Source organism: Anastrepha ludens, chromosome 2, assembly GCF_028408465.1.
Source record: "Anastrepha ludens isolate Willacy chromosome 2, idAnaLude1.1, whole genome shotgun sequence".
Classification (NCBI taxonomy): domain Eukaryota; kingdom Metazoa; phylum Arthropoda; class Insecta; order Diptera; family Tephritidae; genus Anastrepha; species Anastrepha ludens.
This window is the reverse complement of record NC_071498.1, coordinates 111,146,065-111,169,179: the sequence shown is the minus strand read 5'-3', so window position 1 is coordinate 111,169,179 and position 23,115 is coordinate 111,146,065. Positions and strand designations below refer to the sequence as shown.

The 23,115-nt window shown below is 38.0% G+C and overlaps 1 protein-coding gene across 1 annotated transcript in view; it reads right to left on the bottom strand.

Annotated features, from left to right (window-relative positions):
- Positions 1-490: 490 nt before the first annotated feature.
- The window catches only part of LOC128855098 (homeobox protein slou), a 58,930-nt gene continuing 36,305 nt past the window's right edge, over positions 491-23,115 (bottom strand). Inside the window, exons 3-4 of the mRNA XM_054089725.1 lie at positions 7,115-7,398; positions 491-1,662 (exon numbers count right to left, since the gene is read on the bottom strand). Of these exons, the coding sequence (XP_053945700.1) occupies positions 1,444-1,662; positions 7,115-7,398 (503 nt within the window). The 3' untranslated portion in view covers positions 491-1,443. The remainder of the gene's footprint in view (positions 1,663-7,114; positions 7,399-23,115) is intronic.

Below are 23,115 nucleotides of genomic sequence, written 5' to 3'. Positions count from 1 at the left end.
AGACAAAAACAAACCTGTTCTATTTAGTCTTAAGTTTATCGTCCCGTGAACATTACCGGAGCTTGCTTTGAATGAATAAATGAATGAAATTGAGGTTTGTACTTCAGCTTCATGGTCTTTTGCGCGCTCTATTCATGACAGTACTTCATCCAAGGCCTGTTCCCTTAATAAATTTAAGATAGAATTGGATTGGGCTGAGCGTATGCGCCTTTTTCTCGCTGCAATTGGCTGAGATGTCTCAACATTTTCCGCGCTATAGCATCATATTCGAGAAGAAAGTGTGTTGGAGTCCCCGAAACGATGGGAGTCAGTGAACTATATCCCAATTCAGAGCGGGTGACGGCGCAATCTGCAGTGAGCTGTGAAAATGCCTGTGGGTATCCTCAGTTAAGTTTCAGTTTAGTTGTATCATTTGCTGCTCAATATTGAGAAATATTATGTAGCAGCTTCCCAATAGTAAATAAAACTCCAATGTAATTTATACGGCATTCTTACATATTTTATCTTTAATTTTGTTATCATAATTTTGATTTTCTTTGGCTTAGTTTTAAAATAATTGCAGTCAGTAAATTAATATTTTTCGTTTTTGGCATAATTTGTTTGGCAAGCCTTAGAATAGAAAGCAGAGTCTCTCACTAAGTGCTATTAATTAACATTAGATTTTACATATCTACATAAATACAGGATAATTACTTACAATTACATACATAAATATATGTACATATATTCACTTATACATATTTTAATATATACATCATTCAATTATTGTGCACACTTATCCATAGAATTAATTGACTAGGATACCAGAAACTTCAAATATTCACTTTATGACCTAAGTTAAAATATCAAATCAAGCATGAAAACAAATTCCCAACATATTCGAATATTTACAATTGCAACGTTCACGTAGGTATGCTTGTGTGCGAATGCATTTAATTGACAGCACCGTGAAGCCTTAAGGGTCAGTTTCACAAAAATTTCTCAAGCTATAACAATCCAAAGCAGCAACGGTAGAGATAAGCACGCATGTACATACTTACACAAGGTGGCACAAAATTAATCATCCAATTAGGTTTTTAAATACCTTTTTTATTAAATAAAAAAAATATTTCGAGTGATGGGCATCTCTATTTTGTCCTTTACGCGCTCTATTGCTTATCTGTTTGTCTGGCTGCAGCTGTCTAGTTCACAAGTGTCAAATATGTTTGACCCATTTGCACAAGTTATAAATCTTCCGATAGGATGATTAATTTTGCGCCACTATAACTTTTTCCCAAAAATCACATTTTAGCCATTATTCTTCTTCCGTGCTTCTCCTCTCCTTCATGCATGCTTTCTTCATTATTTGTTCAGCATTCCGTCGGTACCCGTTTTATGTTCTTCACGTTTTTGATATTTTCGCATTTCTAATATTTGCAACAATCGCTGTTGCATCTTGCAATTTTATGAGTGCGAATGACTGAGATGGTGTGCGCCAAGTGGATGGAAGTAGGGTCCATAGGGTGGATAGGGCACGGCATGCGTGTAAAGCAGACTGCTGGCATAGGCGCCGGGTCCGAAACCTGCCGCACCCGGTGGTGGTGGAATCGTCGGACTATTCACATCCATGCCTGGGTTTTGTTTCTTCCATTTGGTGCGTCGATTTTGAAACCAGATTTTAACCTGAAAGTGAAGCGAGTGATTGAGATTAGAAGCGTGAAATGTATGTTTTGAAGTTTTGAAGGTGATTTTATCTGTTAGTTAACTAAGGTGGGTGACTAGTTAACTACGCTGTAAAATAAGAAGATAAATTACTCAACTTTTTTTTGATATTTTGTTCTAGAAAAACCTTTGAATTTGATATAATATTCTCACTAGGACATCGAATGTCGGCATCAACAAGAACAAATCTGAGAACTAATGTCCTTTTCTATTACAATATTTTAAAGCCACGGAAAAGTTTCGTTATTGGAATTTTTTTAATTTGAATTTTTACAGGTATAAAATACAAATTTAAAATCTTTTTGTGCGCTAATGTAAATCCATTGAAAACGAACGCGCTGACAAACAGTAAATTACAGTAAATACGAGTAGATCTGCGTAATAGACCGTTGATAGCACAGAAAAATGCGTACCATGAACAAAAGGTTTGGCGCGTTGAGTCCTAATTTTTTACTCAGAATAGCCCACGCACGTAAGTTTTCAATTTAGCGAGTTTAGCGATAGAAATAAATTGAGTGCTATCAGATAGAAATGATTAGGTGTTTCACAAAGTGTCATATTGTAATATGTCCTAATATTTTGAAAGGTTAAATAAATGGTTAGAGACTTGAAACCACAACCAACTATATTTAGCTGTGTGCAAATTCGTGAGTGTAAAACTTATTTTCACCCGTTTAAATTATGCAGTAGTAGCAAAATAGGGTTGTCAAAGAACAAAAAATTGCGTTTGTATAATTCAGATAAAGCATTTTATTTTATGAAAATGTACATTAGGCCGGGTCGATTTGTGGGGAGGCAAAAAAATCGCCCATTGCTCTGTGAAAATCATATTCTAGGGACCAAAATAAGAAACTTTGCCGAAGGAACCATACCTCTAAAACGAATTCTGATGTCCCCCAATTTGGGTCGAACTTTTTAGTTTATTTTCTCATGTAAAGGCCAAAAATGGTGATATTTTGAAATGATTGTATGGGACATCAGAATTCGTTTTAGAGGTATGGTTCCTTCGGCAAAGTTTCTTATTTTCATCCCTAGAATACGATTTTCACAGAGCATTGAGCGATTTTTAAATCGACCCGCCCTAATGTACATCAAACTAACAAATGTAGTCTACAGTTTCAGGCAAAATAATTAATGCCACAAAAAAACATTAATAAAATATTTATATTAAGAGAGAAATATGAATCCATCTCAGAAAATTGACCATAGTTACGAGCATTCATCGACAAGATACTTAGAAGTTATTGTAGAGAGTAAAATTTCATGGAGATTTAATGCGGAAGCTGTAGCAAAGACTTATATGCATGCAGGAAAATGCTCGGTAAGACTTGGGGCTTATCCTCTCGACTCACACATTGGATATACTACGAGGTTATTAGGCCAATAATGCTCTATGGTTCGCGCTGTGGACGGCGTGTGATAAGATGACGTACGTTAAAAGATCAGAACGTGCGCCAAGGATTGCAGGAATACTAGTATGTGTAACCGGTGCTATGAGTACAATTCCAACAGCGACAATAGAAAGAAACACAGCCAAAAGATCTGCACTAAGACTGAGGATGACTGGACAATTCTCAAAAATGCTTTTGGGTCACAGTAACATACAGGACATAAACGGAAGGACAGACTACGTTATTCCTCTAGTAAACTTTGGCAAGACACTTGATTTTCTAATAGAACTTAGTGGCTGGCAGAAGGGTTCAGAATCCGATCACCACCTTTACGATTTTTTTCAGATGGATCCAAAATGACGAAAGGAGTAGGAGCGGCTGTCTTCTGTCCGCAGTTTGATCTTCAAAAGTCTTTCAAGCCTCCTAATCACTGCAGCATATTTCAAGCTGAGGTCTATGCTGTAACCGAAGCAACTGAGTTAGCGTTGGAATTTATTCCGCTTGACACTCGCCCAAACATCTTCATCGATAGTCAAGCTGCTGTTAAAGAAATAATGGCTGTAATGACTAGGTCGAAATGCATGCAACACTGTAGATCCAAAATGGATAAGCACTAGAAGAATAGACTAGTTACAATTTATTGGGTACGAGATCACAAGGGAATAGAGGGCAATGAGAAAGTTGACGAGTTTGCTAAGGTAGGCACTCGCTTGCCTAGGTTGAGTACGTCGAACAAATATCACTCTCGCCTTCAGTTTTCAAGTCGGAAATAGACGAGGAACTAACTCTGAAAGCACAGTCTATATGGGAAGCTTCAGCCTCGACTGAGGACTGCCAAAATAATGTTACGAGCTTGCAATACGAAAATAATCAAATTTATTCTATTACTCCCAAGAATGGAATGTAAAGTATTGGAATTAATGTCCATATTACTAAGCTTGAATGGCCAACCGTGGATCAGCGGTTCTCTCACAAGGGCCAGAGCCAATAATCGGAATCAGTTCCTCAGGAATCATGAATTGGATCAGCGATTATGTATGCAATTTACATAAAGAACGATAGTCCGGTCTAGAACGCTGCAGAACTGCAAAGTGTTTTGTGACAAGTCCGAACAGAAAACTGTCTTCTAAAACTTGGGAGGAAAGACGTTCGGTAGATGGTCGATATTATTACTGGACACAACCCATTTGGTCAGCATATGACCACCATTGGATTCATTGAGAACCCAATGTGCCTGTTTTGCTTGGAGGAGGCGAATAGCACTGAACATTTTCTCGGTGAATATCCTGCATTTGCTGGGTTCGGATGCCTTGCGAAAGAGTAATATTCGTTCTCTAAAACTGGAGGATATTTACAGATTTACCAAACAATCTGGAAAATTCGTACAGAACTAACTACTTCTGTCTCTGTCTCTATGCTTTCCTATCTCTTTCTCTGATGCTTTTCGCCTTTCCCCCTTGACTATCTACCCACTTTACAGAGCTCTAAATACAATGGACTTTTTAGCCTGAGTGTCTTAGGAGTCACCAAATCTCTTGGTGCTCCTTGGTCCGACCAATTCAAATTTCAACTTCAAGCTTAAATGGGATTGGTCCAAAACAACGCGTGTAAACTATCTGAAGAAGAAATGGGAGCGTTAGAACACCTCCTTTGTCATTGCTCTGCTTTAAGCAGAACTCGTTACAACTGCCTGGGATCGGTATACTTCTTATCTCTGCAGGATATTGCTGACTAAAGTTTAAGTTGTTTATTAAAACTCGCCAAGACATGTATCATCAACTGTGTGGAATACGAAACAAAAACACTGGACCTTTGTAATATAATAGGACTATGAATAAGTTCGTGCGGTTTTTTTTCGAAATTTGAAACTTTATTGACGTAAAATGGTTACAAATTTAATATTCAAAATATTCTCCATCGCTTACTACTACTTTTTCCCATCTTTCTGGCAATTCACGGATTCCCTTTGTGAAAAATTCGGTCGGTTTTGCCGCAATCTACGAATCGATCCATTTTTTGACTTCATCGTAATTACGGAAGTGCTGGTCAGCCAGGCCATGTTGCATCGATCGGAAGAGATAGTAATCGGATGGCGCAAGGTCTGGACTATACGGCGGGTGGGGTAGGACATCCCATTTGAGCGTTTCTAAGTATGTTTTGACCACTTGTGCAACATGTGGCCGAGCATTGTCATGTTGCAAAATAACTTTGTCGTGTCTATCGGCGTATTGCGGCCGTTTTTCTCGCAGTGCTCGGCTCAAACGCATCAATTGTCGTCGGTAGACATCCCCCGTAATCGTTTCATTCGGTTTCAGTAGCTCATAATACACAACACCCAGCTGGTCCCACCAGATACACAGCATAACCTTCAGGCCATGAATATTCTGCGCCGACGTCGATGTTGAAGCATGGCCAGGGTATCCATACGTTGCCCGACGTTTTGGATTGTCGTAATGGACCCACTTTTCATCGCCAGTCACAATTCGATGCAAAAAACCCTTTCTTTTGTGCCGTTGAAGCAGTTGTTCGCATGCCATAAAACGGCGTTCAACGTCTCTTGGCTTCAATTCATACGGCACCCAATGGCCTACCTTTCGGATCATTCCCATGGCTTTTAAACGTTTGGAAATGGTTGATTGATCAACTCCCAAAGTTTTTGCAACCTCTTCTTGCGTTTGAGCCGGATCTTGATCGAGCAATTCCTCCAATTCGGTATCCATGAACTTTGGCGGCGCACCCTCGCGTTCTTCGTCTTCCAAGCCAAAATCACCACTTTTAAAGCGTGCAAACCACTTCTGGCACGTTCGCTCAGATAGAGCATGCTCACCATAAACTTCCACCAAGATACGATGACTTTCGGCTGCTTTTTTCTTCATATTAAAATAATGAAGAAGAATTCCCCGCAAAAACACATTATTTGGCACGAAATTCGACATTTTCAAGTGTGGTAAAAATATTGTTGTTTACGCTTCAAATAAAAAACTTATACTGACGTTTGTGCCTTACGACAGTAGCTCTCCAATGAATGTTTGGAAATGTGGATCGATGGAATAATAATCAAGTTACGCCATCTGTTGTAAAACCGAAACGAACTTATTCATAGTCCTATTATACAGGTTAGTCACATATACCTAACCTAACCCTGCGTTGAATATAATTCACTACCGTCTAACATTCATTCATATGTAATAAAACTTAACCAATGTCGAAACCGGCAATTTTTTAAATCTGCTAATCCTTCACGCATATCTGAAGCAGTGCAATAGACATTTCTCGACGCGCGTTCTCGATAGGAGACAGGTGAAGACTCTACAGTGGCCACTTACATTATTATTTCCCACAAATAGTAACATGCACGTCGAACCAAATGAAGTTTTGCAACATCGAAGAAGTAAATAATAATTTCAAGTCTCAAATCAAATTTCAAATCTCAGGAATCTCGGGACTAAAAAATTAAACCGTGATTGACTGACTTAATTACTATTCGAACATTGTTGTGAGCTCATTTTGTGGTGAGTAGAAAAAGGGTTAGGTACATACTATAGAATAGTTGGATTCACCACCTAAAATTTAAAAACACTAGTTCCGATTGAATTCCGACGTCACCCTTTAGATTTTGCAAAAAATATATATCCGTCAGCCATCTTGAATTTCCGGCTAGAAAAGGAACAACTGATTGACGTGACTTTGTTCCGCATCTCAACTGAGGAACGTTGCTCGATAACTGCCAAAACTGTTTGCCATATTAACTTTCTTTTACAAAATAACTGACGTTCGAGGCATCTTGAAATATTTAATACTTGAACAACATGTTTTTGGGTATAAATCCATGAATCTACAAGTGCATGGCTTAACTGAAAGACTTTGTCTTGTGTGGGTTAACAATTTTTTGGCTCTAATTCTGAAGCGTAATCATCACAACTATATACCAGTACTTATATAAATAATACGTATAAAGATATATTAATTTTCTTTTCACTTCTTTCCGTTTTTGCTTCGCATACTCTGTTTTTTGTACCCACCTGCGTTTCGGTGAGGCTGAGACTCAGCGCTAAATTAAGACGCTCGCAAACGCTCAAATAACGCGTCGTCTTGAATTTATTCTCCAACGATACCAGCTGTTCATAGGTGAAGGCGGTACGTGCACGCCTTGGCTTAGAGCCGCCACCACTACCACCTTGTGATTTGCCATCTCCGTTACGACTGCCACCCTTCTTTGAATCCGTCTCGCTGGCGTGGTCATCAATGTCACTGCTCATGCCATCATCACACATGTCATCCTGATCCATGTCATTGAGGTCGTGAGCTGTAAAATACAGACAGAAGACAAAAACAAAATAAGATATACTATAGCGTAAAACGAGTATTTCATATAAAAAGGGCACAGCAAATGTAAGATGAATAAAGGAAAATCAGTGGAAAAGATTTAAAAAGGCCTAAAAATCGCTGCAAATCGTATAAACGAGAGAATTAACATTTTGAAAGGCATTTAGCATTTGAAACCATCAATCATTTACGCCACTTACCGCCCACTCCAGACCTTTCGCACTGTTGCAACACAAACTTTTGCGCGGGGTGGCGGAGATGTACGTTTGTCTGCTACCGGCCATTTCCTGGCCGGCCTTGGTGGCGCAGTGTTTGATGAAGGTAAAATGCCGCAATTCGAAATAGTCATTTGATGAAATCAATCACCGACGCATTGCTCAATGACAACAATAACATAAAAGTGTACCGACAGCAAAAACAAAAACAAAAACTAAGAAAACAGTCTCAATGCTGGTGAAACAAATAGGAGTGAGAGCAACAGCTTCAGCATTACAGAATTAATTGGAAAAGCCAATACAAGCAAATGCACAGCCACACGCACACGCGCACACCTACATACGTATTTAGTTAGTGCATGGGAGTTTGCGTGTTTTTGTATATGGTAAACACTCGCATGTGTGCAAGTGAAGTGCTATTCTGCTATCTGTTGCTACATAAGAACATCCATGTTTATTTAGGTGTAATGCCAAGGGTGTGAGTGTTTGCAGCAGTGCGCATCCATAACAGTTACTTTTCGAAATCATTCGCTATACCAGAATGTGCCAATCAAAATTCAATTAAAATGCTCATCCGCTCCCACACCTCGCTCACTGCTCTTAGCAGCATGTTTGCATGTGTGACTTGTGTGTGTGCATGTACATATGTATGTATATATGTGTGTAGGCACAGTGTGTTCGAATACAATATTTGGCATGCTTTCAAATATTACTGTTTTTGTTTATTTATTGAAAAAATATATGTACAATAGTTTACATTTTCATAAAAATACCCACACTAGTAAAGAGCTACCACCAAATATTTTAAACTTGGTAAACCTCTTACCGTAAAGCGCAAAGTGCTTCAAAAAGTGATGATATGATGAGGGTTGCTTATGATCGCTTGAAATTGATATTTGAAAAGTCGAGCCAAGAAGCACCGAGAGATTCGGTAACACCTAAAACACTTAGGCTAAAAAGTCCATTTTATTTAAAGCTCTGAAAAGTGAAAGTGTAGATAGTCAAGCAGGAAAGGAAAGAAGGAAAAGATAGGATAGAATAAAGACGTAGAGGTGGATAGACCTGTGAGAATTTTCCAGATTATTTGGTAGATCTGAAAATATCCTCCAGTTTGAGAGAACGAATTTTACTCGTTCGCAAGACATCCAAACCCCGCAAATGCAGGACTCTCACATAGAAAATGTTCAGCGCTATTCGCCTCCTTTAATCAAGATAGACAAATCGGGTCCTCAATGATTCCATTGGTGGTGATATGCATGAATTGTGTCCTGTAATTATACCTACCATCAATCGAACAAGATGTTCCAAGTTTTACCATAAAAGAAAATTCGAAAATTTCTGCAGTTATGCAGCGTTTTGGCTGGACCATCGCTCTTATTGAATATTCCATGCATAATTCCTGATCCGCTTAGTGATTCCTGCAGAACTGATTCTGGTTCCTGTGGGATAACCGTAGATCCAATTGGGCAATTCATTGGGCAATTCATCGGGAATTTCATTCCTTTGAACACCGTAGTGCTCTGGAACCCATATTACTACAAGCTTATTCTGTCTTGCTTAAGCTTCTTCTAGAAGTAAACTTCTTCTTACATTATTGAACAACCTTTTAGGTTTGCTTTGCGTTCTCCACAACCTTTAGTGCAGCCTGACTGTCAGTAAAGACTCCAATCTGTTTCCGTGGAGAAACGCTTAGTGACAATAAAAGGCCAGGCTTCAACATAAAATCCTAGAATACATCGAGTGATTTTATTTAAAATAATGAGAAGTCATCGGTGAAAATCTATAAAATGGAATTCGAAATTTTCAGACAACTATTTGACGCATTTTAACAAGCCAGATAAACAGATAAAGGAGTTAGCAAAAAATCGAACTTGGTTCAGATGTTTTACCATAGCCCTATGCTCATCAGGAGGTAGAGGAAAAATGTTGATGATGATGCACTTGCATTTATGAAGTCTTTAACTCCGACGCCTTGCTCGAACTCGTGGAGTCGATATGATAGCTCAGAGGTTAAATTCATCGCATGGAATAGTTCACAGGCACCTGGTTTAGTTGGGAAAGGTTTCAAAGCTGAGAAAATGGGTTCCGCATAGACTTTCCGTCGCCAACCTTCAGCAGACAGTGAATGTGTGCTCTCAGCTGCTGCAACGACTTGAAAATGAAAGGTTTTTGAACCGTATTGTTACTGGTGATAAAAAATGGGTCCTTTACAATAATCCTGTTCGCAAACGGCAATGGTTGCATAAAGATGAAACACCAGGACCGACCTCTAAAGATGGGCTTCAGCCCAAGAAGATTATTCTGTCTATTTGGTGGCATATGGCCGGTATTGTTAATTATGAACTTCTGGAACCAAACCAGACGATAACTGCTGATTATTATTCCCATCAGCTATCAAACCTGAATGAGGCACTTAACAAAAATCGACCGTCTTTAGGGAATAGATGCAAAGATTTGTTTCACCACGACAGCGCAAGACCTCATACCGCAAGGCAAACATTAGGCAAGCTGAACGAGTTCGGATGGGAACTAATGCCGCATCCACCATACTCTCCGGATATTGCACCTTGTGATTAAACTCTTTTCCGTGGGCTTCAATCCCATATGAATAACAAGAACTACTCCTCAAAGAAGCTATAACAAGGGATATCGGAGCGTATTTTAGCTCCAAGGACAAACAATTTATTGAGCAGGGAATTACAAATTTGCCTAAACGTTGGGAAGACATTGTAAATAATGCAGGAAAATATATTATTGATTAATAAATACTTTAAACATCTTTTTTATTAATTTTGAAACCACCTTTAAAAAACGCACGAACTTATGCACTGACCTGATAGTATTGAATTCAATTTAGAGCTCTCATGACGGGTGTATTTCTTGCATGCAGACTTCTGCAGGGAAAAAAATCTAAATTACGAAGCGCTCCAGAGGAGGTATTAAGTTCAATTTGATCCAGAGGGGAGGGTCAATTCTCAACACCTTGAAAAATATCAGAGACGAAAGATGAAGACAAAAAACATCTAGAGCGGTATGCGGTCATGGGGTAATGAAAACGAAGGGAATCTGTAGCAAAGCCAATGAGAACTTAAAATATTAATCTATATATATATTAATACGGAGAGCAAAATTTTGTCGTACCTTTTTCTAGTATTTATAGTCAGAGAAAAAAGTTGAAGCATATACTAATGAATAGCATATGTGGAGACGATTTGCACAATGTATTAAAATAAATGCATAAGTGAATAGGTGCAGGTGAAATTAATCACACTATTTTACCTGTATTATGATATATCATGTTATAATATGTCTCATGATATTATATATATATATCATGATATAAAAGTTGATGAAACAACTGGAAACTTATATATTGTTAATTAATAATATTATAAATTTGATTTAGAAATTATAATGGTCATGGATTAATTAATGATTGTTTTTTATTATGGTTTTTCAAAAAAAAAAATTTTTTTGCCGTAATAAATGAAATTAAATGCTTCCAATTCATGAATAAAAAAAAATTATTGTATGATATTTGAAATACACAAATATAGGACCGCTTAATATAGGTAATGTTTCAACTTTTTTCTATGACTATAAATAATAAAAAAAAGGTATGACTAAATTTTGCTCTCCGTATTTATATAACGTCGAATAACCTCGAAATTTCGACGTACGGGCGATCCTAGTTTGTGTAAATTTTCATAAAGTTTTTGCACACGATTTATATTGTTTTTATTGAATATAACCCACATTTTTTTCAATGAATTAATAAAAAAAAGCATTACCGCATTCTAACGATTTTTTTTAGTTTTTAAAACGTGTTTCTCCGCGATCTATACTGTTTTTGTTGGAATAGAAACTTTATTTATTTTTTCTCAAAAAACAAAAAAAAAATTATTGCAAGCACGGCCAAAATAGCAGTACGATTTTCAGTGACACTCACTGTATGTAGACACATATGTGTGTCCTTATGGATGAGTGGGTGTTGCCGTTTGCTCATCAAGTGGATTTGAGCACTTCCGTTTGTGTGTCTTTCAATTAATCACAAATCATCGATACTTTCGTAACAAAAATTATTGCCAATCAGGGTTGCTAACTGTTCACTTTACACGCGCGTGTGCGTGTGTGTGTATGTGATTAACAAATATCGCAGTCTCCTTGCTTTGCGCAATATTATGCAATATGCCAGCATTGCGTATTGTTTACAAACAAAAGTACTAAATTGATAACAAATTTCCTCACATACACACATACGCCGATATTTATCCAACTCAAGCATGTGCAGGCATTATTATAATTAATTTCATATTTAGCTTACAAGAGGCACAAAGGTGATTACATTTGCTCGTCTAATAACTTAGAAGAGATAGAGGCACTTGCGCGCCGTAATATGAGAAAATTATTTGCGATTAATTTGAAAATGTATCAGATTCTTAAGTATAATTACAATAAGCTGAATATACCTGTAATTATATACATACACTGCTTTGTATTTGTGTTTTGAATCGATTGCGCCAATAATGGGGGTGATTATTGATTAAGAAAGACGAATAGTTCGTAGATTCAAAAGCAGCAATTTTAAGTGGGACTCAAACTCAAAAGGAATGATATCAGCGAGATGATTTTATTTATTAACAACAGTTTCATGTAATACCTTTTTATGATGGTAATTTTCAAAACCGAAAAAAAATGTGGTACCTACCTTTCTTATAAATACAAAAAATCCTCACTTCTGAAACAGACGATGAGCTCAAAAAATCAACGCAATTAAAATTTGAAAAAAATTTAACTGTGCCAAGCCTACTTTTGGGTACATACGTGCAACTCGATAACGACTTAACAAAACTTAGGGGCCACCTAGTAAGTAGAGTGTAGGTCAAGAAATTCAATAATTGAATAAACTTAAATAAAGATTAAAAAACTTACTCTAAACTCTATAAAAAGTATTTCATGCAGTGTCTTTTTTTTGCGTCATACGGTATTTGGAAAGTAATAGCACTTTTACGCTTGAACGGCGTTGAGAAATATTCCAAACTTATCTCCAAAATCAAGGTTATGTAGCCCCCAAACAGCGAATTTCTTGAAAAGAAGTCAATATCATTTTTTCTAACGGCGCGCATTTACATATCGGCAGCTACACTCGCGGCCACGCAAACTTCACCGCTTTTTTACCTACCAAATCTTTCTGAAAATGAAGACATCTACAAAATAGAAAATAATGCTTCATAAATAAACATTTTTCAGCAAAAATTATTAATTTTTAACTATGAAGATAAGTTTTTCGTTATATGAAGATACGAATTTTTATTATGTATTCAAATTTTTTCAACATCTTAGTAAGTTTTGGGTTTGTTTTCGATATAAAAAATTGATAAATATTTCGGTACTATAAATGCTCCAATACAGTCTATGTCAGAAAAAAAGAACCGGTTTTTTTCTTGTAACTTCAAGCTATATTTCGTTCTGCTTTTGGCTGCGTCATAGTCCCACTCAAGGTCTGCGACGCCAGTGCTAAATCAGGTTAGTGTCGTTCGAAACTTTCCCGTAAACACAACCAAACAAAAATGAGTGAGAAGTACGCGAAGCGTTTCGAGGCGGTATTTTTATGCACGAAAGGGTCAAAATTATTTTACGCCGCGGCTGCAAAGGTGATTAAAAAATCAATAAAAATTGTTGTGATGTGGAATCAGCGGTATATACAAAAATGTTGATGACTTTACCGAGCACGGCTTGAAGCGAGTGAAGACAAAAAAGGGGGGTAAAGTGATTGTCCAAGTTTTTAGCGGGACCCTTCTTTGCTACTACGCCTAGCACGCACAATTTTTGCTAAAAGGAAATAAGATGTGAATATCAACACCATCGAACGTCGACTGAAGGAGGCGAACATATCCTACCGTCCCACATCATCAAAACCACTGCTCTCAGAAAAACACATTGAGAAATAACAAAACAAGAAAATGGCGTCACAGCAATAGATTGCCCTTCCCAATCCCCATACGCCAACCCCATTGCAAACGTGTGGGGAATTGAGAAAACGCATCTTGCCGTAAAGCCAGTCCACAATTTAAGGCAACTCGTGTGTCAAGTTTACAAAATCTGGTTCACTTTGTCGCCGCGCTACGCAGAAAAGTTGGTTCAAAGCATACCGAGAAGTTGGTAGGCTATACTCGGCAACGTTGGAGACTACTCGGCTTATTGAGTAAGTGCGACTCGTAGTTTTGTAAATACAGTAGGTTCTGTTTTTATGCGGCTTTTTTTTATGCGGTTTTGAAACAGTGCGGTTTTTTTTTTTAAATTACAAAATGCATCGGGAATTGTACATATAAACAAGATTCTAAACCAGCTAAGCAAAAACTCATCACAGATTACATCAGAAATGCTAACCCTACAAGTATGGAACCGCCTGCATAACTATCTAGATCAGACGAATACATTTCCTAAAGGGACGAAAGTGATTTTACGCCAAATCCTAAAGGAACGCGCAACATGTGGGTATTGTCTGATTCTATTTCTGACTTAAATTTACTTTTCGATTCTGACGTTTCTTAAATAAAGATATAATTTTCAAAAATACAATTTTTTGTTTGTGCGATTTTATTACATTATTTCAGATTTATGCGGTTTTAGCATTTGAAACGTATCTATAGTTTTACTATAGAACTGGTAGCTTTTTTTATGCTGTTTTTTTTTATGCTGTTTCTTGCGGAACGTATCTACCGCATAAAAACAGAACCTACTGTACTTTCATGTAAAAAAAAATTTAAATATCTTTTATAGTTTATGAATAATCGCGGTTCCTTTTTTCTGACACAGACTGTTTGCAGGCATTGAAGAAACGATGTTTTCAAGAATGTCGTTTGGAATTTCCTGTTCTCATACTTTGTAAGCACTTTTTTCAGTTCTGCCTTAGAGTTTGGTCTATGTTGAGCCACTTTCTGTTCTTTTTCATCGTGCGCCATAGATGCTCAATCGGGAGAATTTCCTGGACACGTTAATTGCGTTATTCTGAAATCTGCAAGCATTTTTGCACTTGTAAGAAACGATGACGCCATTTTGGAAAACACTTTCTCAACCAGAATCAAGGGAATATATCGTTGATTAAATGCAGTATAAAAATTGACCGATTGGAGCCGCTGATATGGGCTTCTACGACGGGAACGATAAAATAGAATACAACCTCTCCATAATTTTGGGTGTTCATCATTCCAGCGGCAAAGAGTAAAAGACCCTGCATTTATAAAGAAAATCATGCCCAGACCATTTGGCTTTAAGGATGTTTAACCGTTCTCGACACACAGTTTTCTTTAAAGCGTTCCCGCGACGAATATATGGGATGTCAGCCTTTGCAGTAAAAATTAAATGTGCTTTCATTTGACCACACTACTGTTTCCACTAACCGCTTACCAATAAAAGGTGCATCCACCTATTATACACATATACATATATAAGTATACTGGTATGGACCAAAATGATGAAATAATTTAGTCCGCGAACTAATGGCTTAATTATTATTTTCTGAAACATTTACTTCCAGTCTTTTTATTTATAATTTATACCCCAATTGTAGGGATCTATGATTTTTACTATCATTCCACCCTAATAAGCAATCCTTATTAAGAAATTTCTAGTTTAAACTCCCAACAGATTTTTTGTTCCTTCGCTTTCTTTTTTTAAGGCAGCAACACGAAGTTTGTTGCCATTGATTTTTTTAAACTGTTAGTGTGCCAAAAATATGCTTTCAGACTGTCATATTTACTTGTGTAATATTGAAATTCGACTTGGTTTTTAGCTCCATGAGAACTACCGATATCGATAACTACGGCTTTACAGCTGAGATTGACAAACTGTGTCGAGGACACAAAGGGCCACAACAAGCTTCCTCCTTTAGCATTTGTCGGACGCCAGCTACTTTAGTTCCTTTCCACTTTTATTTGTCCTTGCTATTTCCATTTCTAAGGTTCTTCTTCAGGTTAGTGATGGTCTGCCTCTGCGTCGGCTACCTTGCGGGTTCCTATCAATCGTATTACGGGTAATGTCGCTCGGATCTCTTTTTAAAATGTGTCCAAGCCACCCCCATATCTTTGGAATATTTCCATTCGCATTGTAGTTTGATTCATCGTAGCCCATAAGTTTTGGTTGGATATGGTGTTGGGCCAGAAGATGCGAAGTACTGTACGGAGGCAACGGTTCACAATCACTTAATATCCGTAATACGTAATACGTAATATCTTCTTCTGTACCACCGCTTGAAGATATAAAGCTACCCAAGTAGCAAAATGAGCTAACTTTTTCAAACTCAGTACTTTCGCTTTAAATTTGTATGTATGCAGTACCTTGGATTTACCGATATTTATTTTAAGGCCTGTTTCTTTTACTAGTGTTAGTTTTTTCGACATATTAGTAAAGGTGTGTGTCATAAGGCATATGTCGTCAAAATAATCGTGATCTTTGAGGCGTCAATTCAGTTCCCATGTGAAGCCATAGTTTCGTGCGTTGCTTTGCTCACAACACAATGTGCTGGACAATGCTAAAAAGGAGTGGTGACAACATACAGTCTTGTCGAACGAAAGTCGCGAGTTTATTGGATTACTCAGCCCTTTTTTTTGCCTCACACGGCAACTTGTGTTAGTGTACAGAGCTGCTATGAGCTTAATAAGCGTAGCTTGGACTGCTTTACAGCACTACAGATTGAAAGTTGAAAGTTGACGATTAGACAGAGAGGGGTTTGCCACTCTACAGATTGCTTCACTGTTAACGTGGCTGACGCATGATCGGCCTGGTCGTATTTATTGGACTTATCGAACCATGTAATTTGTAGCCGCGGGGGATAAACCTGTATGCCGGATAGCATATACAAAAAATAAATGCCACGATATATAACCGAAAACGGTGGTGAGGTTTTTTATCGTAATTTGAAATCAGAAGAAACGAAACATTACGGATTATTTTCTCTTCATTACATTTAACCCGTCTTACTTAGTATTAATTTTTAAATACCTGAAAACTTTTATTATATAAAAGTGGCACTTATGCTCTTCATTGGTTGTTTGGCCGATCTGTTTCGCCAGAAACTTAATGGCAACCTTCTAAAACACGCAAACCCAAAAGTAATGCCTTTACCGTGTCAAATTAAAAAATAAAACACCATCATAAACCCCTTTAAAGTAAATTGCCCTCAAAAATTAGTCTCCTCTAAGACCGCTAATCCACCTAACAAGCGCGACAACAGTAATACATAATTACTTAGTAGACTGATCGGCAACTCACTTACCTATGAAAAAGAAATGCAAAATTTTGGCCGTAAACTTTTCGTGTTAACAAATTAACTACACGACAAAACAATTTAAAATGCCAAAACAAACTGACAATCTGACATGAAGCGCCCAAAGGCGTCTTGTAACCCTTTGCTACCCCAACGTACATGCCAAGCATTTTATGCTGCAAGGCGACAGCTAAGCCACTTTACATTGCGCATCCAAGCATACAGCATAGACAGGCAGGCAGGCAGACGTTCAGGTTTTATAAGAACTATACACCCAAAATTGGATTGACGCAAATCAACTCATTCGTGGCAAATCGGGAAAAGGCTTTGTGACAAAGCGGCTGAGCAGTAGCAGTGTGACACCGTCGTTAGGGGAAAAGAAAGGCGAAGAAAAACTGTCAACCCTAATCAAAGTGTGACCAAATAGACTCAACGTGATAGACTTTACGTGCCAAAGCGATATTTGCGAGGTGTGAGCTGGTGCGTGTGTATGTGTGTGTGAATAACTTTCCATTTTATTTTTCTATTGCTATGCCTAGTAATTTGTATGTATGTGTGCACATAAACATTCAGCATATACATTTGTAAAAGCCCTTCCAGCCGCAGAAGCATACCACCAATACAATTTTCCGCTGCCGATCGAAAATACTTCACTCAACCTGGAATGCATGAACAAATCTGGTAATTGGCCAACATCATTGGCCGTGTTTGCATGTAATTAGGTTAGGTGTAGGTGTGGGTATCGGCTGCAGCGCCTAAAAGTAGGCAAACGCACACATACAAACACACGCCAATTTGCTTCACATTAGTGTGGTGAAAGCAAAGCGCTTTTCATCTCATCTCAGCGCGCTGCTCCAGCTCAAGTCCAACAGACAACACACGAAAATACTCACGTCCGTGCAAACATTGCTCGAGTGCATGATGCAATAATAATAACAGCAACAACAACTATAGAAACATGATATGCACTTACACTTGTATGCTGACATGGCCTTATATGCATACATAAGTGTGTGCGCTATACAAACAGACATAACATCGCGGTAATTAATCAGAAAATTAACATCAACGCTTCATTTAATATTTAAGGTTTGTTGACGAACACGACGGCGGCAACTGCAACAGCAATAGGATCTACTACAACTACTCGCATAAAGGTAGCATCGCTGCTGCAGCGCTTTCTGCACGTGGGTCGTGGAGCAAAGAGGAAGCGCAACGGTGGTTGCATTTCCCTGAAAATGTTGGTTTGTTTTATCAGTATTTGACGGTTGTAGCGAATAAGCTGCCATCATACCTAGACGTACTGACTCAACATACAAATACACAAATGCAAGTGCAACATAATGGCGACCGCAAAGCAAACAAGCTGCTTAAATAAATTTGCTTTCATGATGGCTGTCTGACTCGCATACTCGTCGATAGATAAGCAGTATTGTTTAAGTAGAGTTGATGGGGATTTTAGCAGGCGCTGTAGGGCAACAACATTCGTAAGTGGCGAGCTTTTATTGCAAATGGTTAGTTGGTAGAAATTAGCAAGCGCAAAACTGAAGAGTCAAATTGCAGTCTTGCCATTTTTATTTCTTGTTACTTCATTGCAAACATTTCTGAATAAAAATGTCTGGATTTTGTTTATGAAAAAATTAAGTATTCACTGAGCAGTAAGCACTGAGTCAAAGTCGTTTGTTTGAACTCTTGCCACAGAAAGACTTGCGTGCTCAGTTGTTGTTGCTTAACTTTAAATGCGTGTTTTTCAAATTTATTTCGCACATAAATATTAGTCCAATATTATAAAATGAAAAATACAAAAATGTATAAGTATTTATTTCGTTATTTATTTATTTCTTTTTTTATTCTAGAAGTCACGAAAATTTGTCTTCAAACTGGCTGCTAAAACTAGAAAATATTGAAATTATATAATAAAATTGCAAACTTACAACTAACTAAATTAAAAAAAATGTATGTGCATGTCTTTATACTCTAAATAAGCGCCTTAATTGACACAACTTAAAAAATTTAAATTTAATAAAAAATGTCTCATAAAAGTTGACCCCTTCAAAATAATTGTCTTTAAATATTAGTTTGGGGCAAACAGAATTCCATTTTTTTGTTTTTGTCGAAAGAAATTAATAAATATCATACATCACTCAGACAACATTAAGTCCATTGTACGGCACTCGGGTTCTCCTTTTAATTTTCATTAAATCTACCCGACCTCCGAAAAAATCTGAGTAGATCTTGTGGTACCAAGGAGGTCGCTTCTTAACACATCAGTGCCAAAGACCCCAAGCCTGTTTCGAGCGAAGGCTGGGCAGACATACAAAAGGTGGCCCGGCGTCTCATCCTCCTCTCCACATGCTGGGCAGAGTTCACCGTCTGAGATGCCTACCTTTTCCATTTGCTTCGCCCATAGATCAGTCCAGCCAGCTACCTACAGTCCCTTGTGTTTAATGACAGGACGATCTGCGACAGTTGGTCGGAATTAACGGGTAACATCAGTTTTGTCCATCTTCAGCCTCTCTCAGACTGACAAGCTAGCTTGTGGGTTGAAGTAACCCGTTTGTTAACCGTAGCAGAAGGGAGTAGCAGAACGGCTCCGGGCCAAGGAAGTTGGCTTCAGAGCCCATCCTAGCTAAAGAGTCAGAGGTCTTGTTACCCGCGATACTCACGTGTCCCGGGATCCATGTTAGCATCATGATATTATGTCTACCGACATAGTTCAGCCTGGCTTTATAGGACTCAACCACCCTCGAAGTGGATAGAGGGCTGTCTAAGGACATGAGCGCCGCTTTGCTGTGGCTGCAGATACATATGAATCTGCCTCTCTACCTGTTTTCCACAACAAAGTTCATTGCTTCTTGAATAGCATACACCTCCGCTTAAAATACAGATGTGTACATTTCAAGAGCAAAGTGTAGTTTTTTCCCGCTGGACTCCGCTAAGATACCAGAGTCGAAACCGTGCACGGTCCTGGAGCCATCCGTGTTTGCCGGGCTCATTTTCAGAGTTTGACCTCAATTGAGCCTCTGGCAGCACCACACTGTATCTATTTTCAAGTGCGACTCCTGAATGTGTGGGATTAAGGGGCATGGAGAGGATCGTTGGATTGAAGTCCATGCCTTCTCTGTTGTACGATGTCGGACAGAGGCCGTACCAATTACCATTGTGTTTTAACATGCAGACGGCCTTCAAGGCATCTCTTCGGATGAAAAGATCAAGCGGTGGTAGACTAACCAAAACATCTAATGCCGGGGCTGAAGTAGTCGGAAAAGCTCCGGTGCAACAGATGGCCACAGTGCGTTGTAGAATCGATAAGGTCCTCCTGACTCCAACGAAAGAGAGTCTACTCACCCAGACCACTCATGCATAGGTGGAAATAGGTCCTATCATAGCTGTGGAGATCCAGCCAAAGACACCTTTGCCCTTCCAGGAGGCTGCCAGTGCTTTGGATGCCTTTGTTTCAACGTGTGATTTCCGAAGCAGCTTACAATCGGGGATTACTCCAAAATATTTCAAGAAATCCATTACTTTTATTTTTTATTTTGCGGAAATGGTTTCAAGCTGTTTTATGGTCGATCTATAGCTTCCGGACAATGCTGCGACTTCTAACATGCCGGTCAACTTCAAATATGTTCCGACAAAACCAAAATTGCACGTAATTAGCTGTTTTTTTTACAATTTTAGCGGGATGGCTTGCATTTGCGACTTTATAAAAAAAAAAACTGTAAAATTTTCCGAGTTTTCTCTTTGTTGACTTCCATTGTGAACACCCTGCACCTCACAACTGAATGGAACAAACAAAAAACAGAAACAAATTGTTTGATCGATACTTAACGAGATAGCGATCACTACAGCCATCTACCGAGAAAATAATGGATTTCTGTTTCCCGAACTAATAGATATTTTCATTGAACTACTAAGTTGTCTGATCTAGATACCCGCAGCGTCCAAGTAAGTTGGTATAGACACACTTAAGCTTCAAATATTGATATTGAATGAAATTTTTCATCATTAGTAGAAGCCTACTTTCGAATCCTTCAAACTTTGATATTTATACTGAGCATCGTGGATTCCTAGTTTTGGTCAAGCAATTTGAGTACACCATTAAAGATCAATTTCCGCCCATAAATATTTTTCTTCTGATACGACAGTCTCCGATTTCTAAATATAATATCTGCGGCTCTCACTGTTCACTTAAAATCAGCTCAAAAAACGCCAGTTCACATAAATCCCACACCAACTCTTTTCGCTCATTTTAACCACGCGCTTCCTATTTGAATTTATAATTAATTTTGGAAAAATAAAAAAAAAATATTCTAATCCCAAAGTTGCATAAAAATGTTCCTAATTCCTCCATCTGAAGCATTGGATACCAAATTCAGTCTGGGTTTGAATGCGACCCCTATCGAATTTTTCAAATTTTAAGTAGTATATTTGCAGCAGAAATGCAAAACGTTGCTACCCAATTAAATTTCCACCGAAATAAACTCATTTGCACGCATCAAAAAACATTTTCAAATTGATGGCATGCAGTGGCGAACATTTTATACATCTCTCCCAACTCATTGAAGGGAACCGGCAGCAGCATAATCAGGCCAGAATTGCGTAAACTACGCACGTACGAGTACATATGCATTGAAGGCGCACTGTCATTGCAGTTGCCTTGAAATGCACTCCACATTCACTTGGGTAAATTAATCGCTTTGGTAGTCAGCCATTAAACGCAAAATTAATTAAATGTGGTTTAAAATCACTCACTAATCAATTAATTGGGTATTTGGATTTTATTGCCATACCCAAAGCCACCCTGCCATGGATCGCTCAAGCAATGAATTAGTTTTGACTTCAATGAAAGCTGGGGATTAATGAAAATGGGAGTCGACTTGGTTAAGCATTCAGTCCAAGAATGCAATGGCGTCCGAATTAGAGTTCTAATATGCAGCTCGGAAATGGGGTTGCGAATTATCTTTGAATAAAAAATCTTAGCTATCACAAAGGTGGCAGTGCTGGTATAGTAAAGCGTGTTGACTATCATGTGCCCATCGATATCCTTTACCGAATAACACTTGCGATAAGAATTTTGTGGCTATAAAAGAAGTTGTAGAAGTGTTGGGATCTGGGACACAAGGGTACAGAAAATTATTAAAGGAGAGCCTACCGAACTTGCCAAATACGGATTTTATTTTAATAGCCCAGTCTACCGTGGCCGATTGTTCTTAGATGCGAATCTCCGTGCATGAACATCAAATAATAGAAAAAAGTGTTTTATAATACCGGTTGGTCCTCAACAGGCAATGACAAATCTCCGAGTGTATTTCTGCCATGAAAAAGTTCCTCATAAAAACCTTTCGGAGACGTCTTAAAATTGTAGATCCCTCCATTTGTGGAACAACATCAAGACGCATACCACAAATAGGAGGAGCTGGGCTAAAAATGTAACAGAAGTGTACGCGCTAACTATTATTTTTTACTTTGTTTAATGGCAAACTCATCTGTTGTGATTTTCTTTTGAGGTTTTAGTGCTCGTCTTCTTGCATGGCAGTTGTGTTCACCTCACTTCGTAGTATAGTCTCGTCATTGTGATATGCTTTGGTTTTTACATTTGTAATGTCAAAACGAAATTTAATATCATCCGAAAATAGTTCAACTGTTTCAAGTAATTTGTTCCGATTTGCTCTTGTATTGGCGTATATCTTTATGTAGTCCATAAAGAAACAATGGGTTATTTGGTTGTTGTCGGTATTTTTGAGTCTGTATTCATAGGATCTTTGTTGAAGAAGCTGGGTTGAATTTTTTTGCATTTACTTAAAGTATAACATCTTGAAAATATTGTATGAAAATTTGAAGTGAATCCGACAAATACTTTTCGAGTTATTCAACAATTAACAAAGGGTGCTCGGGCGCTCCGGAGCGTTCGATAGCAAGTAGCTAACAGCAGCTGTTAGTAACCGATCTTTAACGATAACACTCGAGTAGGTAGCATTCTACGTAGGCAACAGCAAATCGATATTTTGCAAGCTATGACGGCTGAAGAACTAAATATTATATGGCCCAGGAATGGATGACAAAGTATAACTCTACATAAATCCATAACAAAACTTTAAATGCGTTTTTCTCAAAACTATGGCTTTTGAACAGGTGATCACTGTAATTTAAAACCCGCTTGGTAGATTCCAATAAAATTTATACTGCTTTTAAAAAACATAAAGATCTCGTG